Source organism: Hippocampus guttulatus, chromosome 4, assembly GCF_054856545.1.
Source record: "Hippocampus guttulatus isolate MCC_2025c chromosome 4, RoL_Hgut_1.0, whole genome shotgun sequence".
NCBI classification, from domain to species: Eukaryota; Metazoa; Chordata; class Actinopteri; order Syngnathiformes; family Syngnathidae; genus Hippocampus; species Hippocampus guttulatus.
The window spans coordinates 23553838-23579727 of NC_141264.1; the positions used below are offsets into that span (position 1 = coordinate 23553838).

At 43.8% G+C, this 25890-nt stretch overlaps 1 protein-coding gene across 1 annotated transcript in view; it reads right to left on the reverse strand.

The window, feature by feature from the left end:
* nell2a (neural EGFL like 2a) overlaps positions 1-25890 on the reverse strand; it is a 78362-nt gene that overhangs the window by 47047 nt on the left and 5425 nt on the right. The window contains exons 3-12 of the mRNA XM_086109111.1: positions 17927-18077; positions 15891-16064; positions 14413-14509; positions 11897-11969; positions 10939-11021; positions 9753-9881; positions 7178-7280; positions 4532-4623; positions 1920-2025; positions 582-710 (exon numbers count right to left, since the gene is read on the reverse strand). Of these exons, the coding sequence (XP_085965237.1) occupies positions 582-710; positions 1920-2025; positions 4532-4623; positions 7178-7280; positions 9753-9881; positions 10939-11021; positions 11897-11969; positions 14413-14509; positions 15891-16064; positions 17927-18077 (1137 nt within the window). The remainder of the gene's footprint in view (positions 1-581; positions 711-1919; positions 2026-4531; positions 4624-7177; positions 7281-9752; positions 9882-10938; positions 11022-11896; positions 11970-14412; positions 14510-15890; positions 16065-17926; positions 18078-25890) is intronic.

Here is a 25890-nt window from a genome sequence, read left to right on the forward strand (position 1 = left end):
GTTTTAGGAAAAATGCCCTTTCAGACAGAAGTGGACAGAAAGAACGGTGTGCAGTCAGCCTTTGAGGGTTGCAGCCACCATAGCAAAGTGACACGAGGAAAATAATGCACAATCACAGAGCAAATTCGTAGCACCGCCGAGGACCACAATAAGGAGTAACATTGTTCCTGTAAACCTGGCTCTAAATCAATAGTCCTACACAAACATCCCAAGCAATAAAGACGTATTATATTGTATAAACAAGAGCACATAGCTCGCTGGAGTAGTCGCATTAGCATAGCTAACACAACACATGAGTACGGTAGTCGAGAATTCGCGTTTTGCTTCACGAATACAGAGTCACGTGACGTCCGGAGCTCTATAGCTCTACACGTTATGGTTTTTTTTCCTATCACACATCAGATGCTTCAGCAATGATCAAAAACATCCAAGCCATTTTTCTTTAAAAAAAACAAAAACACAAAATATGTCCTCAAATTCAACTGAGTGCCTGTAGGAAAGTGTCAGTGCTGATCCATCTATGTGTCAGGGATGTATTTTAGCAAAAGCGCCATTGTCAGAAATAATCTGAGAGGCCCTACCTTCACAGTAGGCGTTATCATCTCGCAGGGGTCGGAACCCATCCTTGCAAACACAGCAGTCTCCGGCCTCGAGGTTGACGCAGTCGGAGTGCTCTGCGCACGCGTGGCCCTCTGAGCAGAAGTCATGACCTGCAGGAGGCACATACAGGAACAAGACATAATCGATAACAGGCGGGGTACCTCACCCGAGTAGGGAATGAGATCACCGGCCACATTGGATGACTGCAAATATTAGAATGGTTTCCTATTTTGCCAGCTGCCATTGATTTGTTTCATGTTCGTGACATTTTTTTTAATGCTGCTTTCGGGGGGAGACTGGCTAGCCCTGACGCTTGATGCTTTCAAAGATTTATGCTATCAGGAAATCAAACGTAGATGGTAAAAAATGAGGATCTGATGAATATCTACCACGAAAATCTGTGAATAATTGACGCTCATTATGAAAGCTATGGAAAAAAAAAGACCTGGAGAAGCAGGGGATAGGGTCAAATAAAGAAAATGTGAATAAGTAGGCGCTTTCGGGGGAAAATGGGTGGTAAAGAAAAGCCGGAATAGCTAAATTTGTAAATGCTACATCACAAAAATGTCTCCAATATTGTGACGCTCTTCAACACCGCTATCAGTGGACAACGGTCAGGCTGTCATGAAAACTATTTGCCGGACTCGGCACATTGCTCGGAAGTTCAGTCGGTTTCCGCCGTGTTGTTCAATGTGTGGTGGGCTTAAGAAGGATCCCTGGAGATTGCCTTTCTGGCCATTCTTTCTTGAGACTTGTGTGTGGGTCTACTCATGATCGACATGCTGACCAAATGTTATGTTCTATAGTGAAAATGGCGTCAAGTGATGATTTATGTATGCATTTATTTCACGCGGGGGCGCGCTTGAGCCAACACCTACGACAGGAATTTTTTTCACCACAATGAACAGGAAGAAATGAGTATGTAAAAGCCTCAGAGGGGGGGGGGGGGGGGGGCTTAACAGCTGTAACTCCTTTTTTGCTTTAATGTTGTCTTAATACAAGAAGGCGTTATACACGCAACAGAATATCACCCTGAACTCTCTTCCTCACCTTCAAAGGCTTGCCACCCACTCACTCCAATCACAAAGCCGCTCCAAATAAACCGTTTGATTGGCTTAATTTCCATTCTGGAGAATGTGTTGACTACAGTAATGAACAGAAACGGTGAAAGTAAATCCCACAAAAGTTGCACTGGTCGAATGAATATGTATGTAAATCCGTGCAAATATGCGCTCTGACACTAATGAACAGCGCTGGTGTTAACATCCCTGTTGTGATGCTTCGACAGAAATGGGGGACGAGGCTTCCTCCTCACTTACCTCGACAGACTTTGCAGCATCTGTCACTCAAGGTGATCTGTTCAGACTCGGGACACTGGAGTTCGGGACACGGCTCACTGGGGACTACTCGATGCATCGTCCTGTCCTATGGCGGTCAGAGAATCGCGCGTGAGATACTTCCCCTCATTTGCCCAGTGTGCCCTAGATGTAATTACGCAGCTAATTATTCATGCGATGCGTTTCCTCTTTCTATTCCCCTCTCGCCCTTCTTTCCAGAAGCAATTACCACACTGGTCAATAGTGGTTTTAAGTGAACCTCTGCTGAGGATGTGAAATAGTTCTTTTTCAGTGTTTCACATCATGCTTGATTATGCGCCGTGAATCAGTCACATGAATTATTCCTGTGATCAAGTGTTTGGTGAGAACGACAGTACATTGAAATCATTTTCATGCTTCTGGTTTGTCAACGAGCTTCGTCCGTAAATGTGAGTGTTGATGCTAGCAAAGAAATTGTTGAAGGCCAGTTGACCAAAATTACAGTGGAAGCTATAAATTCCATGCATCCCGTGGGACTGATTTATTTCAGTGCTATTGCTAACATTAGCTGCTAGTGTCAATCAGGATTTGACACGCGAGCACAAGTTAGCTGTAAAATTGATTATTTCACTGGGACTGAGAAAGTTAGCTGCTAGCATTAGCCACAGATTGACTATTTTAGGGCCGGTGTGGGTGACGCAACGGGAGTGAGTCTGCGTGTGAGTCTTTTCTTTTTCTTTCCCCTTCAAAAAAAAGCAGGCAAGCGGACCTGTATCCCATTCGAACATCTCGGCTTCTCCACTGAGCGACAGGAGAATCAATTGAGCTTCACATTCTGAACCAAAAAAAGAAGATTCTCTCCTAAGCTGACCTTGGCGAGGATCAGTAAGTGGAACAAAACAACGCTGTTCAAGCTATTCACTACTGTCACTGAAATTTGTTATTACCTTCAAAGAAATGTTGTTCCTATCTTACAAATATGTTATTGGAGGAAAACAAGGAAGTGGGTGATGAGAATGAATTTCTTCTTCTCTTCCCCCGCTTACCACCCCGTGTAAAAAGGAAGCGGGCCAGTGACATGGGCTGTGTCAATTGTGAATTTGAGCATCTGCCAAGGGCCACTAAAACCTGGAAGGTGGGCTTCAAATGGCTCCAAGGCCATAGTTTGGACACGCCTGGCTTAGTGGGTTGTCTTCAAGGACGTGAGCAAAACAAAAGGCGACAGCGCACGAACCCCAAAAAAGCATGTCGGTGCCATTAATCCGAGCAACTGAAAAGTTAAAAAGCAAGTACCTCTGAATTTCCACCACGTCTATTTTGTAATCAACTGATCAACGTCTCACATTCAAGCAATTTTCCTCTTCTTTCCTATTAAGACTTCACACGTTCAAACGACGGTGGAGAAAAAGGCCAAAATGGTCCTTCGGGCAATTTATCCAGTTGTCAATTGCTTTGCTTTAGTCAAAAGGACATAAAAGTGTTTGTTTTGACTGGGCAGAACTTGGCTCAAGTCTTCCAAGTCGCACCCCAAAAAAATTCTTGCCGCCACCCGGCCCAAACTTGCATCCCGCCATGCAGTCAGCAGGCGGGGAGGAGATGAGAGGCATGACAAGCATCTGTCAGGGGACGCCTGCAGCAGCGGGCTGACTGACAGTGCACCTCATCCTTGTTTCTTTGATCTGCCAGGGGACGGAAAGTCTTTTTAGCGCGAGCCACAGATGGACCAGGTGTGGGCAGAGGGAGCCCGGCAGCTGTCGGCAATCGCCGCTTCTAACGAAACTTTGTAGCCCGCGCGGGGGTCACTCGTTGATACGATTGAGTTAAGCGAACAAAAAGCCACTAATCACATTTTTTTTATGATTGATTATACAGCGCCCGGCAAAAAAAAAAATTGAAGTGAAGTTAATTAACAGCAAAATGCAAACAACCACTCCATCTGCCGCGCCTGACAAGCATTCTGAAATAGTGCATGATGAATGCAGTTTTTGAAGGGTAGGGAACAGCGACACGCATTCCGACTTTTTCTTCTGAATGTAAACTCAATTAGCAGACTGTGCCAATTACATTGAAACACAAAAGACGAAGATGAACAGGCGAGATCAATACAATTCCGATCAAGTGCCTCGAAAGCTGGCGTGCTCAGATTTGAAGTGCAGTAAACCCCCCACAAGGGCCCCAGACCTACGAGCAAAACATATAAGAGTAATTGACACCCCCTTGCAAAATGTTTGTAATTGTAATATTTCATATAATTTTTAACATACATTTATAAGTTTAAAAAAACAAACAAACAATTGTAATCAGTTATTACAGTGATTCCTCACTATATAGCAATGATTTGTGAATTTTGGATGCCCTCCTAAAAATGTTTATGTTGCCTTGGACTAATATAGGAAGTTCAAATCCTAAAACACTTTAACAGTACTTCCTTGACACCAATTATGGCAACCCGGAAGAGCAAAAAAATACACAAATTGAGTTTTGCGGCAAATCTAAAAAAAAAAAAGAAAAAAAAGTGAACCGCGACGAGCTTTGATTAACTGTATTCTCTGAAGAGGCAGATTTAATGAAATAATATTTAGCAAGATGGAGGAGATAAAAAAAAACTAAGATACCTTGCACTCAAACAGCAGACACCTGTCCGATGAGTCACGCACAGCCTTCTGATCGCCCTCCACCAGCTCCCTTCCACCAAACAGGCACACAGCTGTCAAGAAAAAAAACCAAACATATTGTTTGCACGCAAGACCACATTTCTTTACGAACTCGTTACAATCTGATTGATGTCTTGAGGTGAATTCATCTTTTCCAAAATCAAATTCAAGCTCAGTATTGATGTTCGAACAAGTAAGCCGTGCAAGAATAAAGTCATAAAGTTACTGCGGCTGAAATGTTACACGTGTATTCTTGTGACGTAAGGAGAATAACGTTTGGAGTAGGGGCGGCTGCTGGTCATTCAAATCACGTTCAGCGTTGACTGTGTGAAAGTGCCGTGGCGGCGCGAGCGTGAAAGGGAAGAATGTCGTCTCAGTGGCTTGTCATAAGTCGCTGATTCTGCAGAAAAGATGATGGGATTCTAGCACATATTTAGCATTTAAATGTACATACAGCAGTTTTGTCAATTTTTTTTCTCCTTGGGCGTGTGGGGGGGGGCGGGGCTTTTACAGGAAGCTCAGCTTCCCTTGCAGTCTCAGAGCAATCGCCACTCATTTGTAATACTGCGAGAAAAAAGGAAAGGGTTGGAATAAATAATTTGAACAGGTAACTGCACAAGGACCATGAGAGTCCTTACCTTTGGTATCAGATTTACAAATTAGCGTCCGTAGTAAAATTAGAATGTGGCCCTAAAACTCCCTGAATTATGTGGACCATGCCTGCAGAAAAAAAAGCATCAAAGTTATACTTTATAGGAAAAAATTCAAGCTCCTCTGTGCACAGCTTTCATTTAGCGAGCCAACCGTGTCTTTTGTAGAAGACATTTGTAATGAGAATGAGTCGCGTGTTTGTCTACCTTGTTGAGATAAGCGAGCATATTGGGCGTTGTGGTTATTAGAATCGCCTGGTATGCTTTTAAAGAGGCGTAACACCTCAGCAGATTTGGACTCGGGCGGCGTACACACACGATTCAGCGCAGCACTCATACTTTTTTCCTGATAAGGAATTACACCCCGGCTATTGTTTGTTGCTCGTGCGTCAGCTGGCTGGCCAACGGCGGCGTGTGTGTGGGAGTGTGTGATTGGAAAGCTCTCAAATGGCGTCGGTTTGCATATGAGACATACACAGAAACATCCAAACTAGTAATTGAGCACCTTTCCCGGCTCATGATCAAATTTAAAAGATTATCACTAGCTCTTTAAGCTTTTTGTGTGTGATCTTAACTGAGATCGGCTGAGTGGAGCGATTGTGAAAGCAAATGTAGCGAGAAGTAATTAGGAAGCAACCTGAAGCTCAAGTTGTTGTCAGACTAAAATCAAACAGCAACTGATTGTATGTCGAGTGTGTGAAGTCATTCAACACAAAAAAAAAAAAATGACTGGGAGAAAAGTTTGCAACCACAACGTAGCTAGCTAGCATCATCTAACAGTTAGCCTCGCGTTGTCTGTTACTTCTTCTACTCTTTGTATTTTACGTCAGTCTCTGATGCTGTGTGGCACCGTGCTGCGATTGTTTCCTCATCCTGTGTTGACACACATTTAAAAAATCTGTTATGATGATAAATATCGCTTTATATGGTGGAACCTTTGAAACCAAATACAATCTGCTCAGTGAAGCTAGTTGGATTGATTTCAAGTTCACATCATGAAACATTTTTCCCCATAGGAAATATTGTCAATTGAAATGAGCGGTTCCAAGGTCTTCATGCCATCATACAAAGTAAAAACCTTTAGCAAGGGTACAAACAGACCACGTTTGAAGTAACAGTTTAGCAGCATTACATGTTGTGGTGGCCCTAGCTTGAATTGTGCTATGTCTGACATTGAATTCTTTGGGGGGTTTTTGTGGCACATTTTGATGGTTTCAGTTTCAACTTTAGCAGTGTTCAACGTTTACGTTTTTTTTCTAATCAATCCCTTTATAATCATACTCCGGTCATATCGATAAAGCTAATAAAAGCCGCCATTCGCGGTACCTGAGCAAAATTATATTATATAGACGGACAGGTTCCCCTGACTGCTTTGACATCTCTTTCATTCCGGTTAATGGAAGGAGAACTTAAGGGTGAGACAAGCTAATGTCCTTCATAATTTCATTTTCATTGAGCGGGGAATTGGGAGCTTGGAGGAGGCTAAAAAGAGTTCATCGCCCCTACCGCCTCACCTAAAAAAGGAAAGTGGACCTTTTGTGGAGCGATGTGACGAAAAATATACCCAGCGGGGAGGTACGGTATGCGCCATGGAAGTCGGAAGAGTGCGCCATGGAAGTTGGAGGAGTGTGAGTCATTTGCTTCGACATAAATATGAATGAGTGGCTGGCAACCATGAGATTGATGACCATCTGTGTTTTGAAGCCCGCTCATGAACTACATCTCACGCACACACACACACACACACACACACACATATATCTATATGCATGCACAACGACAGAGCTGCCATGTTACGAGGTAGCTTAGCAACACAGCAGAGCCCCGTTCTAGAATAACAAAGCGGGCCACGACGAAGGCGAGATATGTGAGATCTAAACGGTGGTAGTGCCGACGTTCTGTGCAATCGTGTGCGTGTGGGAGGGAGGGTGGCTGGGGTTAAGAGTGCTCCACTCACGTTGACACTCCTTGCAGCAGGCGCCCTTCACATAGGCCGGCAGTGTGCCCGCCGGGCACTGAGGAGGTGGGCAGGAGATGGCCTCGCATTGCACCGTGCCGTTCTGCCGGAGAAAAACAAGACCACGCATTATTTGAGTAGAACATTTTTTACCATTATTTTTTTTTTTTAAACCCAATTTTTCCAATGCAATTTGATGGGCATCAATTATATGCGGATTTTCTCTACTCACAAGACGGCAAGTACAGTATTTTGTCAATATTGAAGTATCCTTCGTTAGTGAAAAATTAAAATGATTTTTTACAAATTCAAAACATTAAAAAAATGCATTGATTAAAAACTGAAAAAAATTAAACACAATTAGTATGAAGTGTAGTTTATTTTAATTGTGCACAAAATGACCCAGCCAGTGATGGCCAAGCGGGTGTGTCATAACTAATTGACATGTTGAGTTGGGTGTGTCTTAACCTCCACGGCAGAGGCTCTGTCGAACCCCTGGGGTTCGATCGAACCCAGGTTAAGAACCACTGCTTTAGGTTAATTAACCTTAGGTTAATGAGTGAGAGCCCCGCACTGGTTTTCCTTGAAAGGGCCGCTCTGAACAACCTTTCATTCTTTTTTTATTTGGTTTGTTCCTCTTTTTAAAGAAGCTCCCCACACACTATACATTTGATTGTTTGGGTCACTTTTTCTCCGTATCATGTGATGAGAGATGCATTTTTGACAAAGGCAAAGGCGGGCGCACTTAATTTTCAAAACAAAACTTCTCTCTCTTTGTGAAGATCAGTGATGCTAAAAAAGCATTATGGTGGACACTTTTTTTTTTTTTACCCCTGCACGCCTGGTTTTCATGGGATCTAATGAAGTTTTATCTGATTTGGGGGGGGGGGGGGGGTTCTTTTCCTTTTTATTTCCCCCACAATGCATTTCAACAGGCAGATTTTCTGCCGCGTGGTCCACTGTCCTCTTAAGTAAATAAAGATGCTTTACTTTCGATGTGAAAATTGCTTTGTGATGTCGAATTGAATTTGACCCCTCAAGGCACCACTGTATTAATAATAAATCATCTGTATAGCGATTGTTTAATATAGTAGCTCATTTTATAGCTGACAGTAGATTCAAAGCGTCACTGGCGTATATAATTTCATTCAATAATATCTCCATTTTTCACCGAGCCTGTAATTAGCCTCGCCTCTACGGCTGAAGACCCCGCGACAGCAACATCTATGAACCCGCTTCCCATAATTGATAACATCTTCTTGCTCGACCTTTGCATTTGAAAAGGTCACTGCTAATTGCGGCGCGACGGGTAAACAAATCCCGGCTAATTCCTTAATTGTCGACCGATGCGACCGTTCCCGGGGTACGAAGCAATTCCATTGGCAGAACGGACGAAACAAACCCCTGATGATGATTACGTCTGTCAGGAGCAATTAGGTGAGCGGTGTGTAGAGATGTGCGATTTCCTCGTTTGGAGCATGCAGGCTAAGGCAACTCAGGAGCTCATTGATTTAGTTTCATCATCTGAAGCTGAGAAGAGTGACAGGGGGTGAAATGTTGGCTGAAGTGCTCGAAGCGCCACATCGCCAACTGCTCATACAGTAATTCTCTTTTTTGCCAATTATTCACACTTGCCGCAGCGTAAAGTAGACCCTTGAGAAGGTTGGAGCGGTATTAAGTGCCGCTGTTGATGCGCGTAATCTGGCAAGCGATGTGGAGGTTTGTAATACAGCATCGATGTCGGGGTAGCTAAGGCAACCGCGTGTGAATAAAATGTGGTAATGATAACAAAATACAATAAAAGACAAGACAATACTGCTCGCCCCCAACCCGTCCAATACACTTGATGAGCGGGGGAGCGAAGCACACAAGCTGTTTGTGAATGTTTGTCCTTCCATTCGGTTTCTATCGCGCGCGTCCTCATTCGAGTCGTAGGAGTCCCGGAGCCTTTTCCGGCTGATTTTGGGGCGAGAGAAGCAGAGCACACCTTTGACTGGCTGCCAGCTCATCGCAAGACACATTTGGCAAAACAAGCAGTCAGGCTCACATTTATACCGATGGACAATTTAGAGCCAGTATTGAACCTAACAAGCATTTTTGGGGCAGCGTAAAAAAAAAAAGCCCACTCAAACATGAGCCGCAAACTCGACACAAAATAAAATATCTTTCAGATTCCAAAATAAATAGAACTGACTTAATGTTATTCTTTTTGTGCGGACCGGTACCAAATGACCCACGGACCTGTACCGCTCCGCGGCGCGGTAGTCGGGGACCGCTGCTCTCGCCCATCAATGGCTTGAGATTGATGCCTCTGCTAGTTGCAGACAGGTAACGCGCTGCATTTTCACGTCAGTTGTGTCAAGAGACGAATAAAATGAAACATCCGACACAAGTTTAAGAAACTCACACATATCCTTTCGGTAAGAGACGCACTTGCTTGGTCATCAACACACACGATGACAGGCGCATCGTTCCAAACGAGAATGAACACTCTGGCACTTAATTAAAACTCCCCAACGCATGTGTTGGGTATGGATACAAACACAATAGACTGGTCAACATGCGAAGGGCTCACCGTGCAGGTGCAGTTCCTGCAGCCATCTGTCCAGCCCTCGTCTTCTCGGTAGACCACCCCATTGACGCTGCAGGTCCTCTCACAATAGCAACCGTCCAGCCCATTCATCTTCTCCTCCGCCTTGGACAGCTGCTCAGGCAAGCCAAAGACAAAAAAAACAGATGGAGACAAGAGTTCTCGTCCATGGCTGCATTGACATGCAGGTCAAAGTGCCCCGCTCGTGCCGATGAGATCAAGAGAAAGAATAGGCACAAAGAGTGAAATGTTGCTGCCTAGTCTTGCCGCCTCCATTCACATCCACATCTGCATGTGTATATGGTATAAATAGTATCAGTCATGTACGGAATTTTGCTACATACACAGTTGTAGATGGCACTCTCAATTGCTTATTTATTGATACTTTTAACGGATACCGTTTGATTATTATTACTGCTATTTATGTACACATCTGCATATATAGTATTTTGTATGCATAGGCAACGGTATACTGTCTAATATTTTGAAATTCATGTTGCCATATGTACCTCTGTCGTCATTCTGTTGAGTAACATTGCCCATTGTTGATATTTCGGGATTTTATGCAGCATAGATCGGCGTACTTTGACAGCCATTTGCGCTGCAGTTGTCGGTTCCATTTTGATCTACATTCGGAAGAGGTCAAATTGCTATCTGGGAAGATCCGATTTTTTTTTTTTTCCTAAAAACACCACTAAGTGCAAATCCAGCCTGTGTGTCTTCATTTGTATGAAGACTGAAAAAGTAAAGCATTAGACACATTAAAACACCTTAATCAGCCCGTTGATTGGAACGCTAATGACAATAGTGCCGTGAAAGTTAATTCATCTCACGCCTTCGCCAAGAGGAAGAATGTCCGGGAAAGCAGATTAGAGTTTTGCAGCAAATATGAGCTTTTACCTCATGGAAATACATTTCATCACGGTGCGCAAATTCCCTGCAGGCGTTCCGGGGTAGAATGGACAAAACTCGGCATGCCCTTGAACTCTAACCTTTTATTGAATCGTAACGCCGGTGTCGAAGGAAGTATTCGTTCGACATTTGGAAAGTCTCCCTCCAGGCACGTACAAGAGGAAGACGTAAGAACAAAGAGAATAATGCCCACGGCCGTGGCCTCAGTGGGACCACTGGACTTTGTAGTTACCCTGGCTGACCGTGCACTGTACATTACCTTACTGGATGTTTTAGCGAGGATATCCTGCAGCTCCATGATCTTCTGTACAAGTCCGTGGAAATCATTGCAGGTTGGACATGCTAAATAAGGAGAGAAAATGCGGTCATAATGGTGGTAATACATTAATTGGTGTGCACGAAATAGTAATTAGTGTGCCCAAATAAGTAGTTTGTGTGCACAAAGTAGTAGTTTGTGGGCACAAAGTACTTCCCCCCGCCCCCAAAAGTCATGTTTGGGGCTCCATAGTTATGAATACACAAGAAAGTGTAAATAAGACATTTCACTTTTTAATACATTACCAAATAGTTTTTTTTGTTTTTTTTAGATAATCAAAGGTTTATTTTCCCTTCTTTTTTTTTTTTTTTTTTTTTGTGCAAAGTAGCAAACTGTATTTTCCTGTCAAGAAACATTAGCAAATGACTGTGGGACGCAATGAAGTGTGAATCACTGTTGCGCTTTTGCCTGCTAAAAACAGTACATTTGAGCAAGTCTGGTTTGTTGAAAATGCATCCGTGGGAACTTCAACTTTGTCAGGCTGTCAGCATCAAAGGTAAGTGTGTCGGTTCAGCCTTTGAAAAGTCGTCCGACACCACGGCTAAACGCAGGCACGGAGAAAAGTCAAGTCAACCGTAACCGTGATTACAGGATGTTGTAGTCACATGCTGCTAAGTCAAACTTCAAAAATAAAAGCTTACAACGGCTGTTCTGCTGATGTCCGAGTATTATTTGGAAGACTTGGTTTATTTGATGTAGCTCTTACTAACTGTCCAATTTTACTGATACCGGCCCGATGATTGTGACGTTTTTTTTTTTTTTTATCGTGCATCTCTACATTTTATATATTATTCAATTCATCATGTGCGCAAGTGTGACCCTCAGATACTATTCATACTAACTCACTGTGCATTCATTTCAAGTGATTGATACAGGGAAAGAGGGCCTAGGAAGCACTCACTTCTATTCAGGTCCGGACACTGGGAGATATATCCTTGTGGCATTACCACAATTTCAACATCCTGCATCACCCCCTGAAAACACACACACAAACACACAGGCTCACACACACAGAATATATGTGAGCCCAGTGAAGTAAAAGTGATAGCAATAAGAGAAGTGTTTTCCCCACTCTGGAGCGTGAGATAATAATAATAAAGCCTCCGAGGAATAATCATTACCACAGCGGGAGGTTAAGTGACAGCGACTATGGTTGGAAATTGTATTTCACCACTTTGATTCTATTGATTGCTGTCCACCCTCCGTCCAAACTCTGGAAATATGTGTTTGCAGCCACAGGAGCAATGACAGTCCATCTCTGTGATAACCATCCATCTACCCATTTTCTGTCGTGTTTTTTGTTCTCATTTGGGTGTCGCGCATTTGAAATTTTTGCCCGATTAATTCGTATTGGAATCAGAACTACATGGACCAATGATTTTGAACCAATGACCCAGTCAAGTCAGTAATTTGAGAAATTGTGAGTCTGTGGGAAGGTTTAGGCCCCCCAAAAAGCAATTAGCATGTTTGAAGGCTAATCAACACAGCAATTCCAAACGGGTCCTCACACCAGTGTGATCATGTTAATAATTTACTTTTTTAATTTTCAGCAAAGAAGCACAGACTGAAATTTTGCAAAATCTTCTTCTACGTATTTGCATTAATTAGGGAGCGCGTGTTAAAAAGGAAATAATTGGCTCTAGGCAAGCCCATCGAGGCTCAAGAAACTCATGCAGAGATTGTATGGTGACCTCCAACAATTCACGAAATAACACATCAACACACAATCACAATTCATCAGGGTTCTGTGACAACATTGCTCCTTGTCTAGACTCTTTGCCTTAATTTCATTTATAAAGATGCAATTAATTATTGCTTTAGGTGACATTGTGGTGAAATATCCTAATTTGCACATTCCGATTTGATATTTTGCTCTGATTAAAAACAACACAGTAGCTCACCAGTTATTTAGTACCTGAGTCATCTTGAGAGAAATAATCTTTAAATTACTAAAAGGAGTTCAATGCAATTAAAAAGAGTTGGGTTAAAAAAAAATACATTTTATATATATATATATATATATAAAATGTATTTTATATATATATATATATATATATATATATATATATATATATAAAATGTATTTTATATATATATATATATATATATATAAAATGTATTTTATATATATATATATATATATACTCTATATATATACACACTGTATAATGCTTTAAAAGTGCACTTTAAAACATACCGACTAGGTCTGACTTATTACTCTTAGCATAATTTGTGTGCAGCAGCATAACAGCTAAATGCTCCTTCACCATGTTTGCTTTCAATACTTACTAAATCTACTTTAATCATAGTCAAGTAATTATGTGGGGGACTACTTATATATACGATCCTAAAGTAACAGTACTCTTAATTGAGTACAAATTGTGACTACTCTACCCACCTCTGATTATTTCTACGCATTTAATTGACGAAAAAGCCCACCCTGGTATTTATGCTGCTTTTAAAAACCAAATGTGAGGAGGAATCCTACACACACACGCACGCAGAAGAATCTGCGTATCTCCAAAACATGACGAAAACGTGGTGAGCAGGCACGCGGCTGTCTTGTCAAACGCACATTCACTGTCAGAGAGATTAACATAGGTATATATAGTGATGACAAAATGCAGCGCTCTTCTGTTAGTGCGTTCCACTCTGTTTCCGTCCTCCATCTGACTTTTGCTTGAGCTGGATTCATTTTTCTCTCATCAATCACGGAAGAACTGAAGCGTCTAATCTTTTTTAGAAATGGATGCCAGCCCACTGTTTTGTGTGTTTTTTTTTTTTTTTTTTTACAACGGCAAAAGTGCACTGGAGAGCTGGAAACACAAACTACAATGTTGACAAGGCTCACCGCTCCATAAGCCTCGACTTTGCTAGCTGTTGTGCCTGCAGCGCTGATTGGCTGATCGTTAGTCTCCTGCAGAGCTCATTGAATTGAGTTTCGCTCGACTGAGAAACTGCTGCTTAAGGTCATGAAACCAGACAGAGGTCTGCACCTGGGAAATGTGAGCAAACATTCAGCCTTGGCTTCAGTGTGCGGTCCAATCCGAGAGGCTGTCTGTTTGATACAAAATACTATAAAACAAGCCTAATGAGCGCGGTCCGGAGGCTATTCAACGATTTCTCCCGAATCAGCATTACGGAGGTTTGCTGAGGTAATTGCATTGGGTTGCGAAAGGAAAGGAAAAGGAAACCAACAATGCTGATGGCAGGCAGGGTAACACTCAAATTAAAAATGGCTAAGCCTTGAGAAATGCTGGCAATTAAATCCAACTGCTCCATCATAAGTAACAACCAAACAAGGCAGAGGCGATTTATGAAATGAGATGGAGGCCAGCACTCGGGCTTCACAACTATATGAGTTTTTTATAAGACAACATCCACATCGATATCCAGAGTGTGCTTTTCAGCGCGAACCTTAAAGAATCCGTGAGCAGCGTTTCTCTGTCCGAGCCAGAAGGAGGCGTCCTCGGGTATGTCCATGTCGGGGGCCTCCACCACCCGCTCGTAGATCCTAAAACAAACACAGAGTGGAATTCATGCGATGGGATCGCCCCCCCCCCCCCCCCCCCCAGCCCAAGTTATTTCCCAATGGGCTTGCCCTGATCTATGTCTGCATTAGATTGTTTCCTGGTCCATAGACTCATACTGTAGGTAACATACTTCCCAGGGGGTAGTGAATATCAAACCGCGAGTGTTGAACTACTCAGAATAGCAACACTTAAGCACCAAGTGATGTGATGTGAAGTAACGTGTGGTCAGGGAGTGCTGCTTGGGCATTAAATGCTAACCCGGAGGCGCAACATGAGTGACTCACACCAAGCAACCGGCGCCATCACGCGACAACAGCCCCACTGGGTCTCATTCGCCAACTGTCTTTATTTTGACTAAAAATGCTCTTGGATCAGCCATTCATCTATCCTAACCCCTACAGAACAGACAATGTAATCAACAAGAAGGGCGTCCAGAACCGACAATGGGCCGCGTCTGTAAGCAAACACAGTGCAGCTCATCTTCTGGCCAGTAGCTAATTTATTTATTTTTTGTTTTCAATCGCACATTAGCAAGTTTTTACCGATAAAAGGTGCTATGAGAATGTAATATGGTCATAGGGGCCACGACTTGCATTACTTTAAATGCGTACGTGACATTTAAATGAAATTAAAAGTGATGTTCAATGATCAGGGAGCCATTCAAGTGGTCATTTGAATTTTATTTGATCGTATTTTTTGGGGGTGTCTGGAACAGATTAATTGGATTTACATTATTTCCTTTGGGAAATATTGCTTTGGTTTTCATTAAGATGCTTTTAGTCAGGTGGACTGACCACAAAAACCAAGGTTTCATTTGACTATTAATTGATTATTTAATTTTTTTTATGTCAAAAAGATGAGAAACAACTGGTGTTGCCCTTTCCGAAAGAGAAAAGATTGAAGCTGTTGATGTTTCCTTTTAAATGTCTCTTTGTGTTTCCACAAAACATCAACAGTTTCTTTTGCATTTGCTTCCCTTACTGCGCCCAATGTGGACCAGACCAGGAGCATAAAAAGCAACACATGTATTGAACCACCATTTTTGGCATACCTCATGATAATATATTTACAACAGACCCAGTGAGAGCAACCAAAACCATGTTGGCCGCAGAAAGGCCAAATCCAAGATTCGAACCCCGAACACCTGAACCCCAGAAATGTGAGGCAGGCCATCGAGGAGTAAGCCCGCGAAAACACGTTTGCAATTTGCATGCATCTGTCGTTTTAAATGACTGGAACGTCAATCAAATCAAGAACAGGAGAGATTTGAACATTTAACCTCAGAACAATGAGACAGATGTGCTCAATACTTGAATCGCCGCGCTGCTGCCCTTGAATCATTCTTGGGCAAACTGTCGTTACCTATTGCAGTCGACGTGAAGGACGACATGAGAGGCGCTGACGGCGACAGAGACTTTGTGCCACTGGTCGTCAGCCAAGCTGTAGGGGAAAACCTCGGTGTGGGCCTGCAGGCCTTTGGTACGGTAGTGGAGGCGCACCTCGCTGCGCTGTCCGCTGCTCTCGAGTTCGAGGAACCTGTCGGGGTGAGAAAAGAATTGCTCCAAAAAGAAGAAAGCGTCTGAACTCAAATGTTCTCAGCGCCGTGCCGATTGGCAAGCGTTTAAAGGTTGATCGACGACGGTAGCCAAGCGGAGCGTATCGACGGCCATCAAGTGCAGCGTCGTCAAAACAGTTGCGCTATTCTCATGTGACATTTTGATCATTCGTGCCAGCACGAGCAATGAAGACAGCTCATCACCCTCTGCCTTTGACATGTTTCAAAGTCAGCCAAGTCCCAATTACCCGAGCCATTATTCTGTTTTGTGAGAAGAGGCGGTACAGCTTTACCACTGTGCATTGACAGCTATGTTCTTGAAGTCGATTAATAACAAATCAGGGGTCTTGATATTGACAACACGGACGCAACAGGTGGTGGATCGGAGCAGCAAACTGTCAGCAGTGCCTCAAGGATGTGGAATTACTTTATTATGACAACACCTGTAGCAAGGTCACTGGCACAATATGCCAGTTGTGAATATCTGTGAGGCCGCGAAGGTATCAGAAGGCATGAACAAGCCGTGAGTGAGGCCAGCGAAATGTCCTTGGGCGGGGATGCACGTGTGACTCCAGGAACATGCTCTTTTTTCCCTCGTCCAAGAATAAAGTGTCAAATGCGCCGCTACGACAGCAGGCGCCAGTGTGCTATGTGCTCTCATTTCATTTTTGTTTGAATTTAAAGCAAATTGATGCACTTTTCTGTTACAGACAACAACAAAAAAACGTGAAGGTTATTCTTTGTCATAAATTAATCTACATTTCTTTTTCTTTTTTTAATGTTAATAAGGATACAATGTTTTGCAGAGGTTTACTTTTTGACATATGATACCGTTTATAGTCTGCAACGTGGTTATCGGCTTCTTTCATTTCTTCTTCCTCTTCTATTGCGAGACTACTACTACAGGAACTACTGCAACTACCAACATCATTTCAGGCAGTCTGAATAATTTCTGTCAACATGCTTCCCCTCAAAGGACAGCCTGGGCACTACGTCAGACATCTGCCTGATGGGAGGAGTCATGTGATTGTGATCGGTGATGTTGTGCGCTGTTGATCTTGAGCACATCACAGTCCATAAAAGCATTCATCACACGCATGCGGATTTTTTTTATATTCCTTAACGTGTGTGGACTGTCAGGTTTTAAAAAATCGGTTGAGAGGGTCAAAATTAATATGTGTGTCTGTGTCTGTGTGTGTGTGTGTAGCTTTAGTATTCAAGAGAATACTAGACATGCACGCAAGTGTAAAAATGGAGCTGCTTCATCTGCAGACCACATCTAATAGATTTGCTCCCCTTAGGTCATGCATGCGCGAATGACGCCAAATTAGTCACCGCCGCACATTCAAAAGAAACCGCGCTGCTTTTTCCGCATGCAAATGTTTCCGGGAAGGCTAATCAATGTCGAAGGTCATTAACAACGCGGCGAGCTCTCTCTTCTCAGGACTGACTGTAATGTACAAACGGTTCATTCGGGGAATTATGCCGGATTGCCGTTGTGATCATCCAACGGCTCAGCTAGCTCAAACTAATGGGAAACATCAGGCCGCTAACTCCGGTTAAGGCCTCATCAGTTTTCCGTGCACGACTACGGGCTCCGTGTATGGCTCGTTGATGGACTGTGAATAATACATTAGCGTACAGGATGATTTGTTCTGTTTACCCGCCCGCCTTGTAAAACATCGAAAAAGGAGTGCCAAATGAAGATATTAAAGCTTCAATCAATATGGAAGCGACTGTGCTGCTTTGTCATGATGTCAGCGAAGTGTTTGTCGCTATTTGACAAGCTACTACCGAGACCAGCAAAACATTATTCCGCCGCGAGAGAAAAGCGAATGCCAACCTGTTTTCCGACTGATGAATGGAGAGGATGACCCCCGAGTTGAGGCGCTCTTGTTTGAGCGTCACCAGCACGCTGAACTCGCTCTTGCCTCTCAGCTTGCGGACGGTTTGTTCCCAGACTTCAGCGGCAGCTTTCACTTGCCGGGAAGAACCTAAGTTGCAAAGCAAAAAACAAACGAGATAGTCTTTGAAGCCCATGTGAAAAGAAAGGAGGCTTGGGAATCATAACACAAACAGCCATTGATGCATTTTCTCTACAGTGGTACGTGTACTTACGAAATTAATTGGTTCTGGAGGAAATTTCTTAACTAGTACATTTTGTAAGTAGAGACGCGTTTTCCATGTAAATGCCCTAATCCGTTCCAAGCCCCCTCCAAAATTCAGACATAAATGTTTCCGAAAGCATAAAAATGCATCAAAATATTTAGCAAATACATGTTACAATTAGATTATTGCACAATAAATGAGAGTTGGGCATAATGTAATGAAACAAAGAATAAAAATGATGGTCATTTAATCTTTTACTGCGTCCTCATCGTTTTTTTGCACTCATTAGTTCATGTTCTCTCTCAGAAGTGGTTTTTGCCTGACGTTTTGTAAAGAACCGATCCAAGGAAGTTTGCTTTTGTCGGCTTTTAACAATCCTTCGAAAAAGTCCAAGGCAATCATCAGTATTGTGAGCGATCGTCCCACTGGTGAACACTTTTTCTGGGTGATTCACATTTACATTAAACGATCGGAACGCCTCATGATGCTGCATAGACACACATTGTAGGGTCCCTCTTAGCCAATGGGATGTCAGGAAGATGCGAGGTAATAGCCAATGACAGAGCAGCTATGTTGCCTTCAGGAAACTCAAAGCAGCGATTAGCAGGCCATACTGTATTCTTTACCTTTTGTATCTTGAAATTTCTTTCGTAACAAGAGGCAATAGTTTCCTCTTGAGGCGTTACGTAACATGGAAATTCCGTATAAAGATACGTTCGTAAGTAGAGGTACCTGTACTGCTTCAGGGTCTTGGGCGAGCGGAAGCCCATCCCCGGTGATAGCGGGCAAAAGGAGGATGTCATCCCAGACTGGTCACTCAGATAAAAACAGACCGCCATTCACACTGGCACTCAACGGAAATTGAAACTGCCTGTCAAGCAATGAAACCACTTCACCATCCGTGACACCATAAACACACTGATTCAATTGCACAATGCCAGTCAGAGAGGATCCAAATCAGCTGGATCAATACATGCAGAGAGTCCTATCAAGCCAGGTTTAAGAAAAAAAAAAGAAATGGAAACCTATCAAAATCAAAGCAGTAACAGCACTGAATATGTTTAAGAGTTGACTTGGAAATGACCAGAAAATGTTTCATCCCCCAAAAAAAGAAAACAGCAAAAGCACCGACGCAGTGAATCCTCTGATGTTGCCTGAAATGAGGTGTAGTGAGCTCACATTATTTGTAAGACGTTCACCTTGTGACAACAAGCGCTTACAATGAATTCTGCGTACATTTTCTTTTTATTGAGCCGAGTACAAAGTACAGCACCCGATGGTTCATTGCAGTTGATTTCGTTCCAGCGAAACAAACGGTCAAGTGAGCTTTGCGTGACTCCCCCGCAGAAATGTGCCAGCGTCAGATCGCGATGGAAAACCCTCAGCAGCTGCGACTGTATTCAGACTTAATGCCCTTCATTTATTATTGAACAAAAAGAAGAAAGTAATTATGGAAAATATCTCATTGCTTGTGACACATAACAAAGCGTTGCTCAAACATATTTCCGCTGCAATGGCTTGACGTTTTTTTCAGCGAAATGTGCCGTCGAATGCATTTCCGTGAGGGATTCGCTCAATATGAATATTTGACATGCCGTTGATTGTGACTATGGAAGAATATGAATTCATAAATGAAAAATCAGTGCGTCGAATCCCCAGCTGGTTAAAAAATATATATTTGTGTTTTGAAAAAAATTGCTTCAGTGTAAATACTTGATGCTCTTGATCAAACAAGTTGATAGTGCCTCGGAATAGCGGCAGAGTCACAGAGCGGTTGAGGAGAAGAAGAAGTCAAAGGTGTTGTGGTTTTTGTGCGGACAGGTCGTCCTTTTCAGTGCAAGCGCCGTCGCTGGCCTGCTCTTTCCAACCAGCCCATCCAGTTCTTCTACCCCAAATCTATTCCGACTTTTATGCTACTTTAATGGAGACATCAATAAATGATGACATTTCTCAGAAGCCATCACATCAACGGGTTCGCTTCCAGCCACGAGATGCATGCAAGATGCCCCGGCATTTCGTAAGCGCACGATGGAAGCTCGCGTGGAAGCTTTAGTTGCAGATGGTGAAAGGAGCCAATTACCACAACTGCAATAAGACAAAAAGAAAATGAGGCATGATGAACAGCACTTTTGTTCGATACAATGGCAACACATCATTTAATCTTCACACAGGTTGTGTTTTAATCACAGTTTGTTAGTTACAGCGGGACACCCACACACACACATGCACATACACGTTTTTGCTACATGGTGGGGACTTGGTGTGTGAGGGATTTGCCCCGTGGGAACCAAATTTCAAACATGAAAAGAATGTATTTATGAAACTACATACACACACACACACACACACCTTGATACCACAAACATATTCAATGAAGCATTTACTGTCTGGCAGATCTTTTTCTCCAAAATGTATTTTCTGATGAAGCGAGAAACCTTCCCAGGAAGAACCAGTTTGCAAACCCATCAACTGATTAGTGAACTGCACTTCTTGGCCAGAGATTGATATATTCAGACTGCCAGCGCAGTGTCATTCCGGTGTCATTGGCTAAGGTAGGACAGATGGTCCGGTTACTGCAACAGGAGTTTGGCTTGGCAATAATCTGCTGCGTCAACAGATCCCGCTTAAAAGTGAAATGCAAATGACCGCTATTCGCGCGATTCTGTGAAATTGATGACAAATGCTTCCTGTCGATATCTCAAGCCCAGTCAATCCTTCAACGCAGTTTAAAACGCTTTCAAGAGCCACGTGGACGGTCGGATCAAGTGAAACAATATGTCGGGTTCAGCGTGTTGCCACGCTGAGTGTTTAGCAAACCCAGAGTACACTGACATTAGAGAAACAAGCGCAGCGGGAGCAGATGTCAGGGCGGGTCCACGCGGTGCGAAGGTTGACGAGGCAAGCGGTGGGATAGTAGGGAGGGGTGGGGGAGAGAGGGGAGGTAACCGCTAGCATTGGGCGGTGCCCCAGCTTGGCAGCCATGAGCCTTTGATCTATGAGTGGCTGACTCTCATCAGCAGGTTGAGAAGGGAGGCGGGGGGGCTGCCTCAAAGGGGACTTAACGGGGTCAACGGGTGGAGACATTTTTCATGGAGTTTGCGTGATGAGAGTGAAAGGAAGGAATCAATTGCAGGAACAACCTAAGATGGTGGCAACGCACTCGTAAAAGAAATACAGGAACGGGGAAGTCATTGAACCCAGGTTGCTGCCGTTGGGCAACATGCCCAGATTCATAAGCTAATGGAAGATTGGCAAACGGACGTAATTGGTCGCGTAATGGAGGCGGTTCGCAAAGCTCAGCCCAATCAATGAGCTCATCTCTGTTGTGGTGCGATGGACTGGCGACCAGGACAGGATGTAGTTTGCCTTTCTCCCTGAGTCAGCCAGGCCTTCGACCCTGAACGAGGTTCAGAAAATGGATGGAGGGATGCCTTGTTCGATTTACATGATCTATTATGATTGGGTTTGGGCTCCTCTTCAGCGACCCGATTTCAAAATCATTTCGCAGGCCTGACAATAAAGGATGAAGAGAAGCCTCATCCATCTTTACGGACATTCTACTGTCTGTATATTCCCACCCCCACCCCCACCCCGCCCCCTCTTCCTGATCAGTGACTCTCCGCTGAGGTCGCCGTTGTTTATCTATTGGCAGGAGCTTAAACCTGAACGGCCACCCGCTCTTTACAACCCCCCCTGCGGAGCAATATCACTGCTTGGAAATAACCATTTTATAACCTGTATAGTACAGGCTATACAGCCGTAGTCTCAGTCTCACGCTCTAAGCAGGAGAGACCTTGGGCACCAGGCCCGACGGTATGTCTCTTCAGGGCGCCTTAATGGTTACACTCAGGAAGCTATTTCCATCCCTGTGCTACACTTCTAATCTCACACTCTCTGATGTGGTCTTATTTCGGCCTCTGTTACCTGCGCCTCTCCCATCCCCTGCGTCCTCACAGACGCATGTTGGCAACACTGCACCGAGCGCAAGCTCGCACATTTTGCATTTAGAACAGGTGCCCCGCAGCACAGCTTGAGAGTCCAGATCGACTGGGCTTTGCAACAATCCCTTTCTCACACATCGCTTCCGCCTCTACCGCTATTTACAGCTCGGGAGCTTTGTGCTGAAGAGTGAAGGAGAGAATCCAGTTTAGCTGATTTTTTTTTCTCCTTAAAACGGTGCTTCCTGCCACAAACGGGGAACCCCGAATTTAATTTCTAATCAATCACATCCGGTTTTCCTAACCTGATGAAGGTCATTGTCATTTGATACAAATGTTTGAGGTCACCAGTAGCTTTGGATAAAGGGGATTATTGGAATTGATTTTCATTGCTCAATCGAACCGTGTACACTTCAGAATCGTCAGAATCGGTTGTGTATAATCGCAAAAACAGACAAATAGTGTACACTACTCATCTCACAACATGAATTCGGCTCACTTATGCAGTTTATTCTTGTGGTGATTAATGTGCACTGTCCCAATGAAATAAATAAATTAATTCATTAATTAATCAATGAATTAATTAATTAATTGCCCTTATAAAAAATGGCTTACAGAGCATTTTATTTTGGAAAAACGCACCGAATGTGTGAGGACGCTAGTGTGTACGTCTTGGCTTCAAGACCTTGCTGCAAGCAACCCTCACAACTGCCACAAGTTGTCCGCACCTTTCTTTGCATCTTCTTGAGATGTTTACCACGCTGCTTTCTCTGTGGTCTTATGAGTATCAATTGTCGGCCAATGTTGGCCACTCAGCCGCTAACACGGTGCCTGAGGGAAGCAAAACATTGCGGCATTGAGGGCATTGCAGAAGGCAAGTATAGTTGTTAGTTATGATCGACAGGAAAAAATAAATAAAAATGCCGGCAAGCTGAGAACGATGACTCCCAAATTGCTGGGGCTCCATTGAACTTGTCCTGTATCAAGGCAATAATAAACTCCGGTTTTAAAGGTGACCGAGGACTTTTGTAAAGTACGGTTTATCGCCGTCAATTCTGAAAGACCGACTTTATAGTTCCCACTGCATTGACGCACTCACTTCTGCGCTCCATCCATTTCGCGTCCGCTGAAGAGTCAGCAAAGCGCAAGATGCACTTAAAGAGGCCAAGAGGGGTCAGGATAAACACAAGCATCCGAACAGCAGCAGGAGAACGCATTACTATGATGAACCCGTGGGAGTGGAGTCTTTATTGTGTAATGCCATCCATTCCAAAAATAACAGCGTATATTTCCGACAACATGTTTTATGTGTCAGCCCGAGCGAAAGGCGAGGATGTGAGTAGGAGGTTTTCGGCGAGAGAACCATCTCTCCAGAGGGATTAGAGTAATGATCAACTATTCCACCTGCAGCAAGCTCCAAACCGTTCATTTGCGTCGGCACACATGCAGGTATGGGCAGAGATTCGGGCGAGCCCCGAACTCACACTGGAAGGAGGCCACAGCGGGATCCGATATATAAGCGCGCGCACACTCCTGCCCATTCCGAGCCAATCTGCATTTGACGGGCTGACCTGCCCCGCTGTGCCGCCGCTCTCCTGGAACAAACACTAAACAAGAGCCAAGGGCACCTCCAGGATTGCTTTAGCCAGCAATTCCTCCTCAATCCTCGGCGTCGCCTTCCTCAATGACCCGCCTTGCTTGACATTCACACACGCACAACACACAAAGCTCAACGCGGCGGTGGCCCGGCTGCCCCGGGAGGACGGAAATAATGCCGCCGCACAGCGGTCACCGGAATGCATGATTAGGCTCACCTCACAGGGCAGCCGGCTAAACAGACTTTGACCTCAGGGTGGTGGGCAGAATGTCAGCGAGCAGTTTGGAAAGCTTGGATAACTTTTGTGGAGCAGCCAAACCAAAGAACGAAGTAGAAAGGATGACATTTGATAATCGATTAGTCTTCATTCATCATTTAATTGTTGCACCTCAAAAAGAGCTCATATAAAAATTCCTCCCGCATGCCACCCATAAACTTAGCGAAACACACCTTTTAACGACATTGTAAAAAATACTTTGATACAGAAACAATTGAAAGAATGAAATGTAGAGAAAATATGTTCAGCGACTGGGCCTGGTGGCGTGTGAGTGCCCAGGCGTGAGCTGTCGCCCACAGCAGCACCTGTGTGAATTTGCGCTTATAGGTTTTAGTCTTCTCCAAATTGACCAAAGCGAGAAAAGTGTGTGCGAATGCATGTTTGTCGATATGAGCCTTGCGACTGGCTGGCAACCAGCCCAGAGCGGAGCTCATTTGAAACCCTGACGAGCGCAACTGCGACAGAAAATGGATTCATGGATGATTTCGTTTTTGGCACTCTGCAGCTAGGGAGAAAAAGATAAATGACTAAATTGGAGGGGAATTATTTTCCCTCTACCTTCCTACTTGGGATTTTTTTTTTTTTTTTTTTTTTAAGATTGGCTATAGTGATGTTTGCATTTGGGAATTTAACATGGCAGACAACATAATAAACCAGGCAAAAATAGCAACACGCTGCTCTCTAGTTTGGCTCCTTTCCAAAACAATTAGAAACCATTAGGCGAGTTTAAAAGCTTACGAACTAAAAGACTGAATTTATCTCCCATTTTCACTCTTCTTTTCTATGGGATGCCGCTAACAGAGTAGCTGCTTAAAAAAAAAAAATTCAATAGGAATGCTGTGGTTAGGTGTTTATCTTTTCCAATCACATTGTATGTCTTCCTCGCCAGAGCGGAAGAATGGAGCGTGTGCAAAATACACACACGCACACACAGGCTGTTTTCTTATAAATTTGTCTCTTCGCTTTTGCAGCACTTCAGAGTGAACGCCGTCAGGGACGCACACTCGCACACATGCGCTCACTTGGAGATGCAACTACAGAGGAGCCTTGACAACAGCAGAAAGGATACTCTTGTGATGTTTGCACCTTGAATGAGTTTGGTCCGCACGCTTGAAGCCAGAGTGCAGTTAATAATAATGTGGAATAGGAAAGATGGGGGGGTGGCACAGCTGGGTGTGGCGTCTCTGCTTTTTGTCTTTACACTACACACGTCTCCATACTAAAATGTTGCGATGGGGGAGGAGGACTACTGGCTAATGTTGGGATAATTTTGCTCTATCAACGAGCACTGGGGCACGTGTGGAAGGGGGGTGGAGGGGGGTTGTGTAGCCCGAGGGCTTTGTCCATGACGCCCATCCCCAAGGTCCAGCTCTGCACCGTTGCCCTGACAGCTACTTGAAAAAGCATCAGCAGGGACGTGCTCAACAACTGCGTCCGCCTACCCAAGCCCCCCGATCTATAATATCGTACCTTATGGAAATATAGAGTAGAATTGCAAGTGAATGGGAAGAATTCAATGGTAGCCGGGTTGTCATGTGAAGTGATTCATTCCAATCTGCTGTTTATATGTGCCACTACATTCATCAGAAGAGACGTTTCACAGCCTTCTAACACAAGCAGATGGATGTAAACATCACGTGACTGATCAAGATGGGTTTTGGTTGTCCATTTAGCACAGTAGATGTGATTGTTTTTTACACTTTTATTTGAGCTGGGGAATGATAAACACGTCATAATAATAATAGGAGATAAATACCTTACACCCACACCCAAAAAAATTATACTGGACTTTGTTAATCGCACAATCAATTACCGGTGCTTCATGCACATCAGTGGAATGAGAAGCAAATATTAAATGCCTTACCCCAAATAAACACTTGATAGTG